We start from the raw sequence: 16,938 nt of genomic DNA on the forward strand, positions 1-16,938 counted from the left end.
TTTTTCAAAGATTTTATTTATTTGACAGAGAGAGAGACAGCTAGAGAGGGAACACAAGCAGAGAGAGTGGGAGAGGAAGAAGCAGGCTTCCCGCTGAGCAGGGAGCCCGATGTGGGGCTCGATCCCAGCACCCTGGGATCATGCCCCGAGCCGAAGGCAGACGCTTAACGCCTGAGCCACCCAGGTGCACCTAGACAACCCAAGTTAAAAATAGGCAAAGGACTTGAATAGACATTTCTCCAGAGAAGATACGCAAATGGCCAATAAGCACATGAGAAAAGCTCAGTATAACTAATTGTGATGGTTAATTTTATGTGTCGACTTAACTGGGCTAAGCAATGCTAAGATAAGTAATAGAACATTATTTTTGGATGTGTCTGTGAGAGTAATTCTGGAAGAAATGAACATCTGACTCAGCTGACTGAGAAAAGAAAATCTGCCCTCTCCAGTGTGAGCTGGCATCATACAATCTTTGGAGGGCTTGAATAGAACAAAAAGGTGAAGGAAGGGTAGATTTTCTCTCTTTCTTCTTGAGCTGGGGGGTACATCTTCTGCCCTTGGACATCAGAACTTATGGTTCTTGGGCCTTTGGACTCCAACATTTATATTTGTGCACCCTCCCCACCCCCGCCCCCGCCCCAGCTTCTCAGGTCATCAGACTGACTGGAATTATACCACGAGCTTTCCTGGTTCTCCATCTTGCATATGGAAGATTGTGAGACTTCTCTGTCTCTATAACCATATAAGCCAATTCCTATAATATCCTATTATATATTTATCCTATTATATATATAATAGGATATACATTAAATTAAATGATATATTTTAAATATATATATAGTGTGTGTGTGTATATATATATATGTGTATATATATATATATATATATATAAAACAATGTTCCCTATTGGTTTTGTTTCTCTGGAAAACCTTGACTTAATACACTAATCATACAAAAATCAAAACCAAAATGAGACACCACATCACACCCATTAGGATGGCTATTATCAGGAAAACCCAGGAAATAACAAATGTTGGTGAAGATGTGAAGAAATTGGAACCCTGTGCATTGCTCATGGGAATGTAAAATGGTACTGCTGCTAGGAAAACAGTATGGTTGGTTCCTCAAAAAATTAACCATAGAATTACCATATGATCCAGCAATTCCACCTGTGGTTTTAGACCTAAAATAATTAAAAGCAAAGATTCAAAGAGTTATTTGTAAACCCCTGTTTATAGCAGCTTTATTCACAATAGCCAAAAGGTGGAAACAACCAAAATATCCATCAATGGATGAATGAATAAACAAAAAATGACATATATCTATAATGGAAATTAGCCTTAAAAAGGAAGGGAATATTGACACATGCTACAACATTGATGAACCTTAGAGATATTATGCTAAGGGAAAAAAGGATACAATATTGTACCTGTGCACAAAAGGACAAATGTATGATTCCAGTTATAAGAGGCACCTAGAATAGTCAAATTCACAGAGACAGAGAGTAGAATGGTGGTTGCCAGCAGGCCCGGGGCGGGGAAGAAATGGGAAGTCAGTGGCTAATGAGGCCAGCATTTCGATTTGAGAAGATGAAAAGGTTCTGGGAGATGGATGGTTGTGATAGTTGCACAACAATACGAATGTACTTAACGCCATAGAACACACTTTTAAATGATTAAGATGGCAAATTTCATGTATATACATTTTGCCACAATAAAAAAAAATACAAAGAAGACAAGTTGGTTTTGATTTCCCACTCACCACCCACCCCCTGAAATGTACCAGATGGTCAGATTTAAAGGGAAAAAATGCAGTCACTGTGTTCCAGGTCTGCAAATAACACATCTTGATTGTTGGCATCATAAAGACAATCACTTGGAAGATAGGTGATCTTTTTTGTCTTTAATGCAGATGTTTTAGCGTCAAGCAGGTTTGACTTAACAGGAAATTTTTCTGTCAGTTTGGCGGTTTGTTCATTGACGATTGGGAAGGAGGAGAATACAAAGCGACTTCTCAAGTATAGAAGGGTCTGAAAATACCTGTCTTTAAGCCTGCAAGATTAAGAGCTGTCCTGTGGCCCTTTTCCCATAAGGTGTAGATTCAGTAGCACCTCTTGATGACCAGCCAGCACCCCCAGGGTGGTCCAAGGGGTTCAGGGTGCTTTTCTGTGGATCTGGGCTGATAGGCACTGCCATGAGGGAAGCCTCTCTCTTGGCATGTTTCCACAGTCCAGGCTCTGCCCACAGCCTTGCAGATTCAGAAGAAATAATGTCCCCCGACTCAGAGATGGTCAAACAATGAGTCCACAGTGACTGCATTAGCAGAAGAATGACAAATGGTGAAGGACTCATTCACAGGAAAGATTTCATTTTAGCAAATAAAAGAAGATGTAAGAGATAAGCTCTTGTGATAAGCTCTTATTCTGTTTACTGCCTCCCTGCTTTCACCTCATGACATCAGAAGGAGCGGTGCACGGCCTAGGCAGCTTCTGCTGATGTCTGTACTTACCGGTGGTCCCCTCAGTGGACGGCTACTGTCAGCTGAGCGAATGACCAAAGAGCACAGAGAGTCATCATGCAGCAGTGGGCCTTTCTTCTATGTAGCACCTGGGGTCTTGCTGGAACCCAGTGGCAGGAAGTTGTGGAGAAGACCTTGCTGTGAGGGGTCTCATGGGTAAGGCCCCTTGTAGAAATCAGCTCCCGACCTTATGAGAAAGGTTCTGAAGAAATCGGAGGTAAATGCAACTTCGCTTCAGTCTTTCTGATGCTTCCAGTCTTTCCACTCAAAATGCCACCTTTGGTGACAGATGGTCGTTACACTTTCGGTGAGCAGAGCCTAACGTACAGAGATGTGGAATCCCTGTGCTGTACACCTGAAACGCAGGTAACATTGTGTGTCAGCTAGACTCAGAAACAGTTTTTTTGAAAAAGGCAAAATGCCACCTTTGGAATAGTCTTGTAAATAAACAAATAAGGAAATTTCAATGACTTTGTTATTTTAAAAGCGTAACTGAAAATTGCCCCCACTTTAGTTGTGTAAAACAGCAGGTAGCCATTACCTATAACGTTAAGAGCTACCATTTACTGAATACTTACGTGCAAGGCATGGACTAAGGAATTTACATACATTGCTGTAATTGAGGCTCACAACAAACTCTTCTACAAATAAGGAAACTGACGCGTGAAGAAACTAAACAAGCTTGTCTGAAGTCACAGATTGAAGAGTGCAGGGCCAGGATTCTGGCCAAGGGCTTTCCCAACTCAAGAGTTCACTTGTCCTTACAGATCCGCCTGTGTCAAGAGCTGTGTCGTCCATCCGGGTAATATTAAGTTGTCGTCAGATAATCAGTCATTACCTTTCTTGTTACAGAGCCTTTGTTCCAGGCAGAAAACTAGAGAGTAAGAAACATACATGCAAGGCCGTGCACATACAGAGAGGGACCCAACTGAGTGCCTTTCTTGTAAGCATCCTAGATCAGGTGTGACAGTCCCCCATGTGTTGTCCTCAGTTTCAATGTGTGTCTCAAGTAACTGGGACTAATAACAGATACAACATGAGCGACTTGAGAATAATATACCTTAAAAAAAAATGAACTAGAATTGATTCAAAGTGATAGAGTGATGTCACGACAAATGATATTCCAGAATGCTTTCTTGAGTGGAACAAGGGGGAGGGAGGAGTGACAGCTTAACCTCGGGGGGTTGTCCAGACCCTCTGTTTCCCCCAACCCCCCATCCCATGGGGAGGTGTGGCGCAGGGGCTATTCGATTATGCACATCATCTCACGTGTTGGGATCAAGACCTCTTGTCAGGAGGTGTTCAGTAGATATATGATGAAGTAATGAACGAATGCTTCCCTTCCTTTTGGTGGGTATTCTAACAAGGGAAAGAAACAAAGCTGTAAGGGAAGGAATTTGTTTAGCAAAATTTTATTCCTATTGCTCAAATTTCTATGAACTATTTTAAGTATTATCTTAATTCACAGCTTCTTCCAAGTATAATACCATGTAATAATATAAGCATTAGCCAGGAACAATGGAGACTTCTCTGTTGAAATAAAAATTGCTTCCATAATGAGGATCCAGAAATATTGCCATTTGAGTAAATCCAGCTGTAGGATGAGCCCCTTCTCCCTGAAAATGTCACCACTAGTGTTTGGAGATGCAGAAACAGAGGGGTCTAGGCAAAAGGGCCCATGTCTTTGAGTTCAGCTAGCCACAGCTTTCTGAAAAGATAGTACAGGCCCCTTGGAGGACACTGGTCATGGGGTCAAATCATAGTCCAAGGACTTCACCTCACCTGGGGGGCAGGAATCATCGGGCTTCGCCAGCAGTGTGGGATTGGGTGCTCCTGAGGACAGTCTGGTGATGGGACAGCCCCCGGGGTGTGGCCACTGCAGCTTATGGCATGAGGGCCTGAGTGAGGCAGGTCCCTAACCATCAAGTCGGCTGGGAGCCAGACTTTCTAGAATTCTGGCCATCTTCTGGGTCTCAGTTCTCCATGTACCAGCACAGAACTAGAATGACAGCTTTTCTGGGCTGTTGACCCTAACTGTTCTCACCATGGCATCTTGGAGATCTCATAGTTTTCATGGGCTCCTGTGTACTGTGTGGGTGAAAGCCCTAAAAAAGAAGTGTCCTGTAAAAACGAATGAATCAGGGGGCAGAGAGTTGTCCATAAACCATGTCATTGTTAAAATATTAATGATGGAGGGGCGCCTGGGTGGCTCAGTCGGTTGGGTGGCTGCCTTCGGCTCAGGTCATGATCCCGGGGTCCTGGGATGGAACCCTGCGCGGGCTCCTTGCTCAGTGGGGAGCCTGCTTCTCCCCCTGCCTGTGCTCTCTCTCTGACAAATAAATAAATAAAATCATTAAAAATAAATAAATAAATAAAATATTCATGATGGCAATGAGGGAGGTAGAGTGGGGGCGAGGGGGAATGGTAAGAGGATGATGAGCCCCAGTGGCAGAGGAATATGAAATTCCGGGAGAAGCTGATGAGCTCCTGTGCAAACAGGTCGGTGCTGGGATTCCGTTGGAATCCAGGAGGCCCCCACAGCTGGGTATTGGAGCTCCCGGGAGGAGGTGCAGTGGCGTAGACCCACCCCCACCAGGATGGCCCTGCAAGGAGGGGGGCGGGAGGGAGTGGCCCAGGGAGCCCGCAGTGAGAGCAGACGTGCCCCAGGCGGGGTCTGAGGACCTCCCCACATTTTACCAAACGCAGAGCTGGAGGCACCACCGAGCTTGGGGCCGCGTGGCCAGGGAGGCGAAAGCACAGACCAGGAAGGCAGTGTGGCGCCAAAGGCAGGAGAGCGGCCCCGGCGTTGCTCAGAGGAGTCCCAGTGAGAGGTCACAAAGCACCGAGTGGAACTGGCAACGGGGGTCGGGTATGACTTCGGTGAATGGAGGCTCAAGACCACAAGGCCTGGTCTCTTGCAGGCAGTGTCCCAGTTTGGTTCATTTCTAGGGAAGTAAAACCATCGAGGATGGCTATTTCCATTTTCAGAAAACGTGCAAGCCCCTACTTCTAGGTCACCTCACATGGTGCTGTTATTTCTGGCCCTTAGGCGGCTCACTCTGTGTCAGCCTCCTGCTCTGGCTGTCGCCTGGTGCCAGCCCCCAGGGTCAGGGGGGTGGCCAGTGTGTGCAGGCGCAGGAGTGGCCCCAAGCTCACGTGACGGACACGAAGAGTTGCTGGGGCAAAATTACAAGTCACAGAGCTATGCAAGGCTTCGTTTTCCCGCTGTTTTCAATCTGAGAGTGGCGACGTCCACCCAGAGGCATACTGATCGTTTCCCTTTGACCCCGAGGAAGCTGCGCCAGCTCCATGCAACTCTGGGCCTGGTGAAGGGCTGCCTGTGGGTGCGGGGCAGCTGCTTGATTAGATTCGACTTGGCGCCGTCTGTCACCTGTCGCCACGCCGGAGCCAAAACGGCCCATTACGTGATTTCATAGTCAGACCCTAAGCCCCAACTTCCTTTAAGTGCAGCTGGGCCTGTTCATATTTTTGCCCCTGATTCCGTGTCGTCCTGCGGGTATCTTAGGAACAGGTTATATGTACCGGACAAGTACACTGTTTAGCTGTGAAGGGAGTGTTTGTGTTAGAATTCTGGCCTACAAAAGGGAGCGAGAGAGGGTTGGCCTTCGTGTCCAAAGACGTAGGGGTGTTTTACCTGGCAGGTCGACTCGTGGGCGTTCTTAGACTTCAGGAGGCTCAGTGATGGCACAAGGTCATGTATGCATATTTCTAGGAATCCAAAAATACAGGCGTCTCTCCCCACCACCACCACCACCACCAACCCAGCTGTTCTTACTCTCTTTCTTAGAGTAACAGGCCTTAAGCTAATAAATAGCCCAACAGACACTGGCTAATAGCCAACAATTTGGGTTCAAAAGCGATGACATATTGAAATGCTTTGTAAACAAATTTACGGAGTTAGAAATGACCCTTAATCATGTCTACTGTTTGCTTGTCACCTTGTGGGTCTGGTCAAACATTTTTGAAAAAGATATTAAACAACTAGATGTCCAGTGACATCTGCCTTATGAATATATAGACTGAAGAATAAACTCACTACAAGACATTCGAAGGGCATTTGGGCTTTTGGAAACTCAGTTTTGGGTCTGAAAGCCAACCAGTGTGGCTAGCTAGCGTTTTCCTTCTACTACTGCTGTTGCTTAGGTCAAAGCTGGTTGCAGTTCAGAAGGGTGTTGTCTGGCACTCGGCCCCGTGCCGCTAGCATCCATTGTGCAGGCAGGCCTCCGAATAAGAGCTTGGATCCACCCAGACCCTACGCAGATCCGGGTGGTGATTGAATGCAGTTTTGAATGCAGTTTTGAGGACATTTTGAATGTATTGCAAACACACAGGTGTATAGTTCGGAAGATATTTGATTTCAGATCTATTTCAAATCTATTATGGCTGAGACCAAAACCTCCTACCTTTTCCTTATGGTCACAATTCTGTTTAGATGTTAGGTGTGAAAAAGGACCAGTTCTTTGTCACTCCATGTTTTAAACAGGTCTGCTTCTGTCAAAGAGGAATGTGATCCCTTGATTTTGGGTGCTGTTGTATGAAACTAATGATTTTCTTGTGATGTTTCTTGTCCTCCCACTGCCAGGAAGGGCGCCTGTGGCCTTCAGGCAGCTCCGGGCCTCGGCCAGGGGCCTCAGAGGTAAGGAGTTGGGCAGGGGTGGGGGGTGGGCCGCCAGAGGTAGCTGCTGCACCCATGTCAGGGGAGGGAGGAGGGGAAAAACCATTGCAGCAGAACTGGTGGAAAGGCTAAGTGTATTAACAGCATAGAGTAAGAAATAACGCATTTCCCTTAAGGTATGTGCTGTAACTTTGGGTTCAAAAGGTGGGGAGGAGTTTTGCCCTGGAATGTCCTAGAGATGATTCCTGCTAGTCTGAAGCTCCTTACAGAAACCAGGTTGAGAATCACTGATCTTTACATGATCCCATAAGCTGCTAATAATGAGGCTTGGCAGATGTGGGCATAGTTTATAAATACATCTCCAAGTTTAATAATATGATTTTTTTAAATAACAAAATTTTTGCCTATAAGCTAAAACTATGGTGTGAGAGAAGTCAGTGGAGATATATATCTTTAGATCTGTATATATCTCTTTCCTCTAGAAGAAATTTGGATGGTGGACTAGGTGAGAGGATTATGTAAGAAGAATAGTACTTGGATTCATTTTGGGAAAACAAATCTGTAATTATATTTACTTTGGAGTACAAAATATTTTTCATGTCAGTTACTAAAAATAACTACAGGAAACTTTTATCCAGAATGAAACAACTGGATAAGCCTAGAACCTAGAAGGAAAAAGAACGCACTTTTTCTGTATTTTCTTAAGTAATTGATAGATCAACATGCTCCTGTAAATAATTCATAAATTGACCCAGTGCCTTGTACCTACCCCAAGTACCATTGTGTGCAATTAAACTTACATTTACAATGAAAACTCTGAGGGGCCCCCTACTCTCCTGAATCATAGGTGAGAGAGCAGGCAGCATGGTCCTTCTGCTCCAGGTGAAGGGCTGGGGGCCCAGAACTGTCACCAGGTGGGCAGGACTGCAGCGCCACCCGCACAGCGTTCTTCCACCCCGTTCCTGTTTACTGAACTCCGGAAATTGCTGTTGTATTCTACCGGAACCAGAAAATGTATGCATAGCATACACCGTAACTCCCATTAAACCAGTTAACCACAGTCTCCGCTGTTGAACCATCCTAGATTACCTGTGGTTTGGCAAGATGAGTGGTGTAAGTCACAGGGAATAAGAAAACGACTTTTTTTTTTTCTGAAGTAGACTTTTCCTGTTGTTTCCTGTTTTGAGGACTGTTTGAGGGCGCTTGGGTGGCTCAGTCGTTAGGCATCTGCCTTCCGCACAGGTCACGATCCCAGGGTCCTGGGATGGAGCCCCGCATCGGGGGCTCCCTGCTCCAGGGGAAGCCTGCTTCTCCCTCTCCCACTCCCCCTGCTTGTGTTCCCTCTCTCGCTTTGTCTCTCTCTCTCTGTCAAATAAATAAAGAAAATGTAAAAAAAAAAAAAAAAAAAAAGTCTCCAAACTGCTGAGAACACAGACCAGGCATGAACTTTCTTGATACCATCACATTCGTGGTCCTTGTGTCGTGGATGTCTTCAACCCTCTCCTCCTTCCCTTGCAGATCATGTATGCCCCGAGGTCCAGGGACAGGTTTACCGCCCCATCCTTTATCCAGAGGGACCGGTTCAGCCGTTTCCAGCCCACCTACCCCTACGTGCAGCACGAGATCGACCTTCCTCCCACCATCTCCCTGTCTGACGGGGAGGAGCCGCCTCCTTACCAGGGGCCCTGCGCCCTGCAGCTCAGGGACCCTGAACAGCAGAGGGAACTCAACCGAGAATCTGTGCGGGCCCCGCCCAACCGAACCATATTCGACAGTGATTTGATAGACATTTCCGTGTGCAGTGGGGGCCCGTGTCCGCCGAGCAGCAACTCAGGCATAAGCGCCAGCACCCGCAGCAGTAACGGGAGGATGGAGGGGCCGCCCCCGACGTACAGCGAGGTGATGGGCCACTACCCAGGCGCCTCCTTCTTCCATCACCAGCACAGCAGCGCGCACCGGGCGAGCAGACTGCCGTTTCAGCAGGACAGCTCAGGGGGCACAGTGCTGCCCCTCCAGGGCAAAGACAGGAAGCCCGGCAACCTTGTCTGACCCGCTCACGTGCGCAGGAGGAGGAAGATGCCGAGGAGGGAGGAGGGCCGCGCGGCCTCCGCCACCCCCCGGCACGGTGGTGGTCCGTCTCACCTGCTACAACGAAGTAAAACCAAATGTGCAAACGTGGTCTTTGTTTCTGATTCCTTTCAGGGGAATTGCATGCAGACTAGACTGAAATAATACAAACTTCCATCCGGTCTGACCGCGAACAGTGTTTATCTGGGGACAGGCGTCAGGACGGGGTGGGGGTGGGGGCTGGTTTTGGCCAAGGGCGGGCTTGGGAACACAGAAAGGGATGCTTGGAAGAGATCATGAAATAAGACCCACAGAGGTATTTGATTTATTTAATTATGAAAGGAGACTTTGCAGAGAAAGAGGCCAGAATGGCCCATTTTATAACTAATTGATAAAGAAGGATGCATTATTATATATTATCATGGGGAAGTATCGGCCAGTTTGCTTTTTCTCCCAAGGTGTGGAACTTTTATTTTGTTTTAAAAACATGATTCAAAATTCCTGTTTTGTGTGCCAAGGTATAAAGTGAAGAAGTCAGATGAATGCAAGGAGTTAATTTGTGTTGTGACGATGTGTTTTTAAAAAGTTGCACTATCTAAATGTTTATATATGAGGGGACTGTTCCATGTGAAGTTCTGTATGTTGTCTTATCACCTGTGGATTATTATTAGGCCCGAGGAATACCTGGAGTGTTCCCCAGAATCACGCGAGAAAAGATGTTTGGGGATGTAGCCTCACATACGCCAACTTACCTAAGTCTGGAAGCCATTCCTGTTGCAGGAGTTGGCCTCACATAGCAGTGCATCACTGAAGTATTTGGAGACTTTTGGATGGAAGATAGGAAATACTAAATCCCAGCATTTCTGACTTGTTTGAGTTACTCTGCTAGTCTTAGGCTGCATATTTGATTAACTTTGACCCCGACACATGCATTTATGTACCCGGTATCATGCAGTGCTGCCCATCCTCCCGCGGTGCAGTTTCTTCAGTAATTTAGAGGTTTTTTTTCCACTGTAGCATGAAATATACTCAGATACATACATTATTTTATGCAATAAATTGTTTAAAATGCAAGGTGGTTATTTTTAATACTGTTGAACTATGTGACTTCTCAGTGTATTCCCCGTTTTCTCTCTCCTTTTCTAGATAGGTAGTTCAGTTCAGGCCTGGATGGCTGGTCAGGGCTCTGGAGGCTCTCCGCCGTGGCCCCCGGGGCGGCCTACCTGGCCACGGTGTGCAAGGCTTCTTCATGGGCAGGAGGCCCCTGGAGCAGATGAGAGCACGCCGAGGTGCCCCGCACTGGAACAAGCCCTTGCACCTCACTGCCGGTGGCGCTGCGCTCTTGGAGGAATGCGGTGCTCAGAGCCCACCCCAGCTCCAGGGGGAGCGTCCTCAGCTCCCCGGACGGTTACCCAACAGTGCAGGGCGGGGAGCGACTGGAAGCGCACAGGATAAAAAGCACAAGTAGTTCAATGCAACTAGAAGGCTAATTTTAAATATTGCTAGTCTTCGCTTTACTACTCCTGATATTTCCGGGCATTTGCTCTTCTGTAGAATAGATAACTTCCTTGTGTGGAAGCCCATCTGGCCCATGTGACAGCCGTAGCCTGTGGGTTTGGCCCGCACCAGGCCACGGGAGGGCTCGTCCCCTTTGGCCTCTGCGTGTAAAACAGTGAATTTGGAATGATGGCTCAGTGACTCTGATCTCTGCAGTTTTCCTGCCGAATCTGCACACGCGTGTTCATGTCTGTCTGTGGGTCTCCGGGGTGGTTTCTCAGGGAGGTGACGTGGTGCTGTGGGCTCAGAGCTGGAGACTGTCCCATCCACTGCTTTCTGCTACTTCTCTTGGTCAGGAGGTGGCTGGGTTTTGTTTTGTTTGGAGGATCGGAATGTCCGTTGGACTCACCCGTTCCACACAGTAACCTCCACAGGACTAGTCACTCTTCAGAGGAGAGAGAGAAAAGGTGGGGCAGAAGCTGACACTCAGGCCTCAGAGCCTGTTGGAGGCTTGTGTTCCGGGGGCTGCCTCGGGGATTCTGAGACCGGGCAGATCCCTGGGAGCCCGGACTCAGACCCAGAGACTGCCTCTCCTAAGCCCCAGGCCCTCCCGCAGCTCTGCTCGCTGCCTGGGTCACAGGCCTGCGCTTAAGCAAGCTGGGCATCCCCTTGGCTTGAAGCCTGACCTGGCCCCGCAGGGTAATGTTAGCACGTGACCCAGTCAGGACCCCCCCCCCCAGGTGGGGGCTCAGGGTAGGTTAGGTGTCCTGTCAGATGCAAAAGGAGAAGCTTAGTCATCATTCCAAACCTCACCTGCAATTTTGGTAAAGTGGTGAACCCGCCTTATATAGCTCTTGCTCAAAATGGTTTCACAGTCCTTTTTCCTACCTGCTACAGGAATGAGCTATGGTCAGAAACTGGTAAATTCCCTAGTTACTTTGCAAGTTTATGAATGTTTTGCAGATGTCCACAATAATTGGCAAAGCAATTATTTAATTCAAATAACTTTAATCGTCCTTCAAAGGAGGTTCCTCCCATTTGGCCTCCCTAGAGAATAATTGCCCTTTGGAGTTAAATAGTTATTTCAAGACACAGACCTATCAAACCATGACTTGATGGTCTTTGAGGCTGGACCTCTGTGATGAATTAGTTTGAAAGCCAAGGTCATGAATTGAATTACTAGTCAGTTCCCTTTGACATGGGGAAAAGGTGATTTAGATCCGTGGCTTCTTGGAAGTTGTGGCCGCCCTGTTCGCACCACATTACTGGCCAGCTGAGGGACAAGAGGTGATGTGAGGGGGCAGCTTGTACGGGGGCCCAATGTTCAAGAAGCCCACGTACTAAGGAGACCCGCGGGTCTGGCTTGGGAACCTGTGATGTAGGCAATCTGTGGTAGGTTTATTATTTCAGTAGAGTTAGGATAAAGGATTGCATTGTTCAAAGGAGCAGTGGGTGGGAACTGGTGCTCCCGGGCATCCGGCTGCCGTCCCCAGACTTCCAGAAGCAGGAAACCCAAGGCGTGTTGAATCCCGTTTCTAGGAACATAGTCTTCAGGGGTGTATTTGCTTTTTCAGGAGGTCTGTGTTCTTCAGTCGCCAAAGCGGTCCTTAGTACAAATGAGATTTTGCTAAACAAACTGTGTAATTGAGTAAACGTTGCTCCATTCTTTGTGTCCCTGACCAAAAGTTAGTATTAAGGAGTTTGACAAGCATGCCTTCTGTCCTTCCCTGCCGCATAGGCACATAGACACACAGCCCACAAGAAATTTCAAGATAGCCGAAGAGAGTATTTAAAACTTGCAAAGACTTGTCCTGAGGAGGACTTCACGTGTATCTGCTGATTTTAGTTCAAACTCTTCGGAGAGGACAGGGGCTGGGAGGCCTTCAGAAGCACTGGCGTAGGAATGTGGTGCACAGATGAGCACACCTCGGGCTTCTGAACATCTTCATTTGATCTTCTTCACCTTTAGTCTACTTTCGTAAGAATGAGAAGGGCTCAAACGGCATGCACTGCTAGAAAGCTGCACTGACCTGGAAGAATCTGGTCAAATCACAGCCTTCCCCTCAGAAGCAGAGTTGTCCCCCTTGACAGGGCCCTCCTGCAACTGGCCATCCGTCCAGTTGCTTTTCTGACTAGGGGGTTCCTGTAGAAGGGTCCTGGCAGGGTCCTCTGGGGCAGGGCTGGGGGCCGCTCCCCCTCACCACCCCCACTCTGTGCTCCCTGCCTGCAGCCTCCGTCTGGTGTTGGCTGTGCCGGGGCTCCTGCGGTGAGCTTTGCTATGTAGAGCGGCACCGTTAACTGCATGTTGTCTCGTATGCCGTTCATTTTTCTTCAGATTTCCAAAGCTCAGCAGTGTGCAAAGGGGGGTGGTGAGGGAAAGTGGGAAGGACACTTGGTTTTTAACTTTGCGGTTTTGTCTGTGGCTAAAACAAGACATACGCCCACGCTTGGCACCAAGCCTTTGTATGGTGACACGCCCCCCCAAGGCCACCTCCCCTCTCTGCCAGAGCCCCCAATCCTAGCTGAAGGGTCCGACATGGGCTCCATTCTGCTGACGCTCACCCAGATTACCTTGGCCTTGGTGAACCTGAATGAAATGACATGATTGGGTGACGGGCTGGCAGGTCTCCTCTCCTCAGTGGGAGCCACACGGTATCCACCAGTGCCCACCAAAGTCACAGATGAAGAAACCACTTTGGCCCCAGACCACAAAAGCCAGTCTTGGCAGCTTCGCAGCTCCCCTGACTGGCACCAGCTGCCAAGGCCGGCCAGGAGATCTTGCAAAATACTCCTGCCTCGCCATACCCTGCATTTTTCAGGACCCAAGATTTCATCCGAGGTTATTTTACCACCCAAAGTACTGCGTCTTTCACATAGCTCGAGTTTGTGATTTACTGCCAGACTTAGTCGTTTGCAGCAGCGGCTTTCCAGGCCATCAGGACGCTGGGGTGTGTGAATCAGAAGGCCTTGCCAAGAAAGCGCGGCCTTCCTCTGATCCTCTCTCCTTCCTCGGCGTGTGCTTGTTTGTGTGCAGTGTGGTGGGGGTGCCGACGCCCTACCCGCATGTCGCATCGCCCGTGGCGTTCCAAAGAGCTCTGCATGCCGGGGGCTCCTGCTGACTTCAGCAGGCGCAGGAACTGAGCCCCCCACCACCGCACTCTGCCCCCACCTTTGTTGTGCCTCACTTACAATGGTGCTTTTTCAGTTGTCTGTCTTCTCTTATGTTTTTATTTGTAAGGTGCTGTATATAACTTGAATATATTATGCACATATCCTACCCAATGGGTAGAACAAAAGATTGTTAATACTGTAATATAATGTATAGATACTGATTTTAACAGAAATGGCATAGAATTTGTGAATGCCTATGTGCTTTGTCCTCTTTTGTAAGGAAATTTGCAAATGGATGCATACAGATAAAAGTCTATGTAGTTTATTTTCCTATTAAATATCAATATTATAACACAAGGGAAAGAAGTCTGAACAAGCAAGCCACTGTTTGTGACCAGCATATGTATGGCAATTGAGAGTTGCATCTTTGCTGTGAAAACCCTTTATTAAAAAAAATAATTTAAAAAGAATCCCACAGCTTTTTGGTTGCCACTAGATGCTTCTCATTTTCATCTCTTTAGTAAGGCTCAGTTGGACCAGTGGTAGTCAGAAAAAAAAAAGTTGTTTTCACCTTTGCTTTATGAAAAGATAGCTCATGTTGTAGAATAGTGGAGACGTCAGGCCCCAGGGAGAAGCACGTACTTCGTTAAAACTGCAGAAATGATGTCCAAGTTCAGTAAGTTGGCCAGCAGCAGAGGACTTTGTTCCGTACAGAGGCGTTGGCAGCCGTCTGTGTCCCTAGTCTCTCTGTGCCTTTTTCTTTGACAAACGGAAGCTGTGGAGCCAATGAATGAATGCGTGTGTAGGGCAAGAGTATCTCAGGAAAAACAAATCCACTTAGGAGAAGACCCCACTCTTAGAAAAACAACTGTTTTGTTTTGGGTTATCATTCACAGAGAATTAGCTACCAGCCAGTCAGGTGAAGAATATTCCTTCTATCCATTCCTGTCGGTGTCTCGTGGTGATCTTGACAAGCTAGGTTTTGCCAGCAGTTAGGGACGACGTTTTCAGTCGCTTGTTCTGTCACACCTCTTACGCAGCATCTATCCTTTCAGCTCAGTGTTAAGTGTCCGTTATGACCTCTGCATTTTTCTTCAAATATCCTAATACTAAAAAAAGGAAAAGGCCTATCACGTGTTCACCAAAACCACGGTTGAATCATGGGTGTGTGCCTCCTTTCCAGTGTCATCCATAAAGGCAGTCAGGGAAATTTTGCCCATCTGATCCATATTTCCACTCTACTCTGTCACCAGAGGATATTCTAATAAAACCCATGTTTTTTCTTTGCTCTGTGGCGTATGTTCTGATTTTGAAAATCACGAGAATCATGCCCTTATCCTCCAGAAAGCAGACTATTACAGATTCTCCTGACATTGAGAACACCTCTACAATGTGACCCTTGATGCTGAAGGATGAAAAGTCAGCCCTTCTCGCACTGTTCTGAAAGGGCATGACAAGATCGCTATCTCCTGGGGGCTCTGTCCCGTCCAGCCCCCGTCTGCTTCCCTTGTGAATTGCAGGGGCTCCTTGTGGTTCTGGTTTGGCATTAGGAGCCAAGGCCCTCTGCTGTCAGGAGCAACACTCCCACCCTTCCCGGTTCCTTCTCTTGGGAGAACTATTGAGCATGAGTGTCATCAGAGAATGTTCTAGACTCAGAGGTACTAAACTGTGTTACCACACCATTGCTTCCTTTCTACAGAACTAACTGAGGCTTACACTTTACTGTTAATGGTACTGGTTCATCTTAATGTGCTTGTTGGTATCTTGCTATTTTTCACTTCATGGCTTTCAAAGATCACATTTTCTAATTGACTTTGTCTAGTGGAAAGCTATTTTTAAATGTGTACAACATTATTCATAGCATTGAGTTCATTTAATTTTTATTATAAAGCAGCCAACTAAAAAAGTACAACTGTATTCAAACTTTTCAGTAGTTCATGTGAGCTCTGATAACCAGGTCATTAAAGTCTGTAACAGCCCTTTGTGCTTACTTTTCAACATAATTCCAAGTTATATACAGAGAAATATTTCCAACTGTTGTGTATCTGCCTCTTTTAACTGAGCAATGGTGATGTAGTTCTTAGACCTAAGGTCTGTAACTGCAATACTTTTAAAGAAAGATGTTGCTCTAAGTGCTGTTTGTTAGTTATGAAATCAGCTTTTTCTGCTTGTTCTTAATGCTGTGGTCAAACCATAGCACAAAATCATTAAAAATAATCAGTGATATACATGTGTCTCCTGTTTTTCTTTTTTGCAATCTTTCAAAAACAAAGCACATATGTGGGGGAGGGGGGGAGAAACTACATGTGTTTTAAAATCCAGTCTCAAAGAAACACTATTCTTATGGTTTCCCAGCTAACCTTTCCTCAAGCCCAGGTTCTACATAGAAATGTTCAGGAATTGCCCACAGATCTCATCATGGGAGGAGCCATTGAGAATGGCTTCACCTGAGCCGAGGTACCTGAGGGCTGTGTAGCTGTCTCCCAGTTTCGGGATGGCTGTAACAGAGAAACAGAAACCAGCTAAGACCAAAACATGAACAAGATTTCTAGCAATGGGTCCACAATAGCCAAACTCTGGAAGGAGCCAAGGTGCCCTTCAACAGATGAATGGATAAAGAAGATGTGGTCCATATATACAATGGAATATTACTCAGCCATCAGAAATGATGAATACCCACCATTGCATTGACATGGATGGAACTGGAGGGGATTATGCTAAGTGAAATAAGTTAAGCAGGGAAAGACATCATATGGTTTCACTCATATGTGGAATATAAGAAACAGTGCAGAAGACGACAAGGAAAGGGAGGGAAAACTGGATGGGAAGAAATCAGAGAGAGAGACAAATATGAGAGACTCTTACTATGGGAAACAAACAGGGTTGCTGAAGGGGAGGTGGGTGGGGGATGGGGTGACCGGGTGATGGGTATTAAGGAGGGCATGTGTTGTGATGAGCACTGGGTGTTATATGCAACTAATGAATCGTTGAACACTACATTAAAAACTTATGATGTACTATATATGCTGGCTAACTGAAGATATTAAAAAAAAAAGATTTCTAGCAATGGGAACTGTTCAACCTGGAGACAGATGCCTCAGAGGTTTAAG

At 46.7% G+C, this 16,938-nt stretch overlaps 1 protein-coding gene across 8 annotated transcripts in view; it reads left to right on the forward strand.

Moving 5' to 3' along the window:
* The window catches only part of LDLRAD4 (low density lipoprotein receptor class A domain containing 4), a 439,821-nt gene extending 430,490 nt beyond the window's left edge, over positions 1–9,331 (forward strand). For all 8 annotated transcript variants that reach the window (XM_088019475.1, XM_088019476.1, XM_028089368.2 and 5 more), the window contains 2 exons: positions 7,121–7,174; positions 8,672–9,331. In XM_088019475.1, the coding sequence (XP_087875601.1) occupies positions 7,121–7,174; positions 8,672–9,202 (585 nt within the window). In that variant the 3' untranslated portion in view covers positions 9,203–9,331. The remainder of the gene's footprint in view (positions 1–7,120; positions 7,175–8,671) is intronic.
* Positions 9,332–16,938: the final 7,607 nt, after the last annotated feature.

The sequence above is a fragment of the Eumetopias jubatus genome, unplaced genomic scaffold (genome assembly GCF_037043125.1).
Source record: "Eumetopias jubatus isolate StellerSeaLion01/CBP00866 unplaced genomic scaffold, mEumJub1_p1.0 scaffold_16, whole genome shotgun sequence".
In the NCBI taxonomy this organism is placed as follows: domain Eukaryota; kingdom Metazoa; phylum Chordata; class Mammalia; order Carnivora; family Otariidae; genus Eumetopias; species Eumetopias jubatus.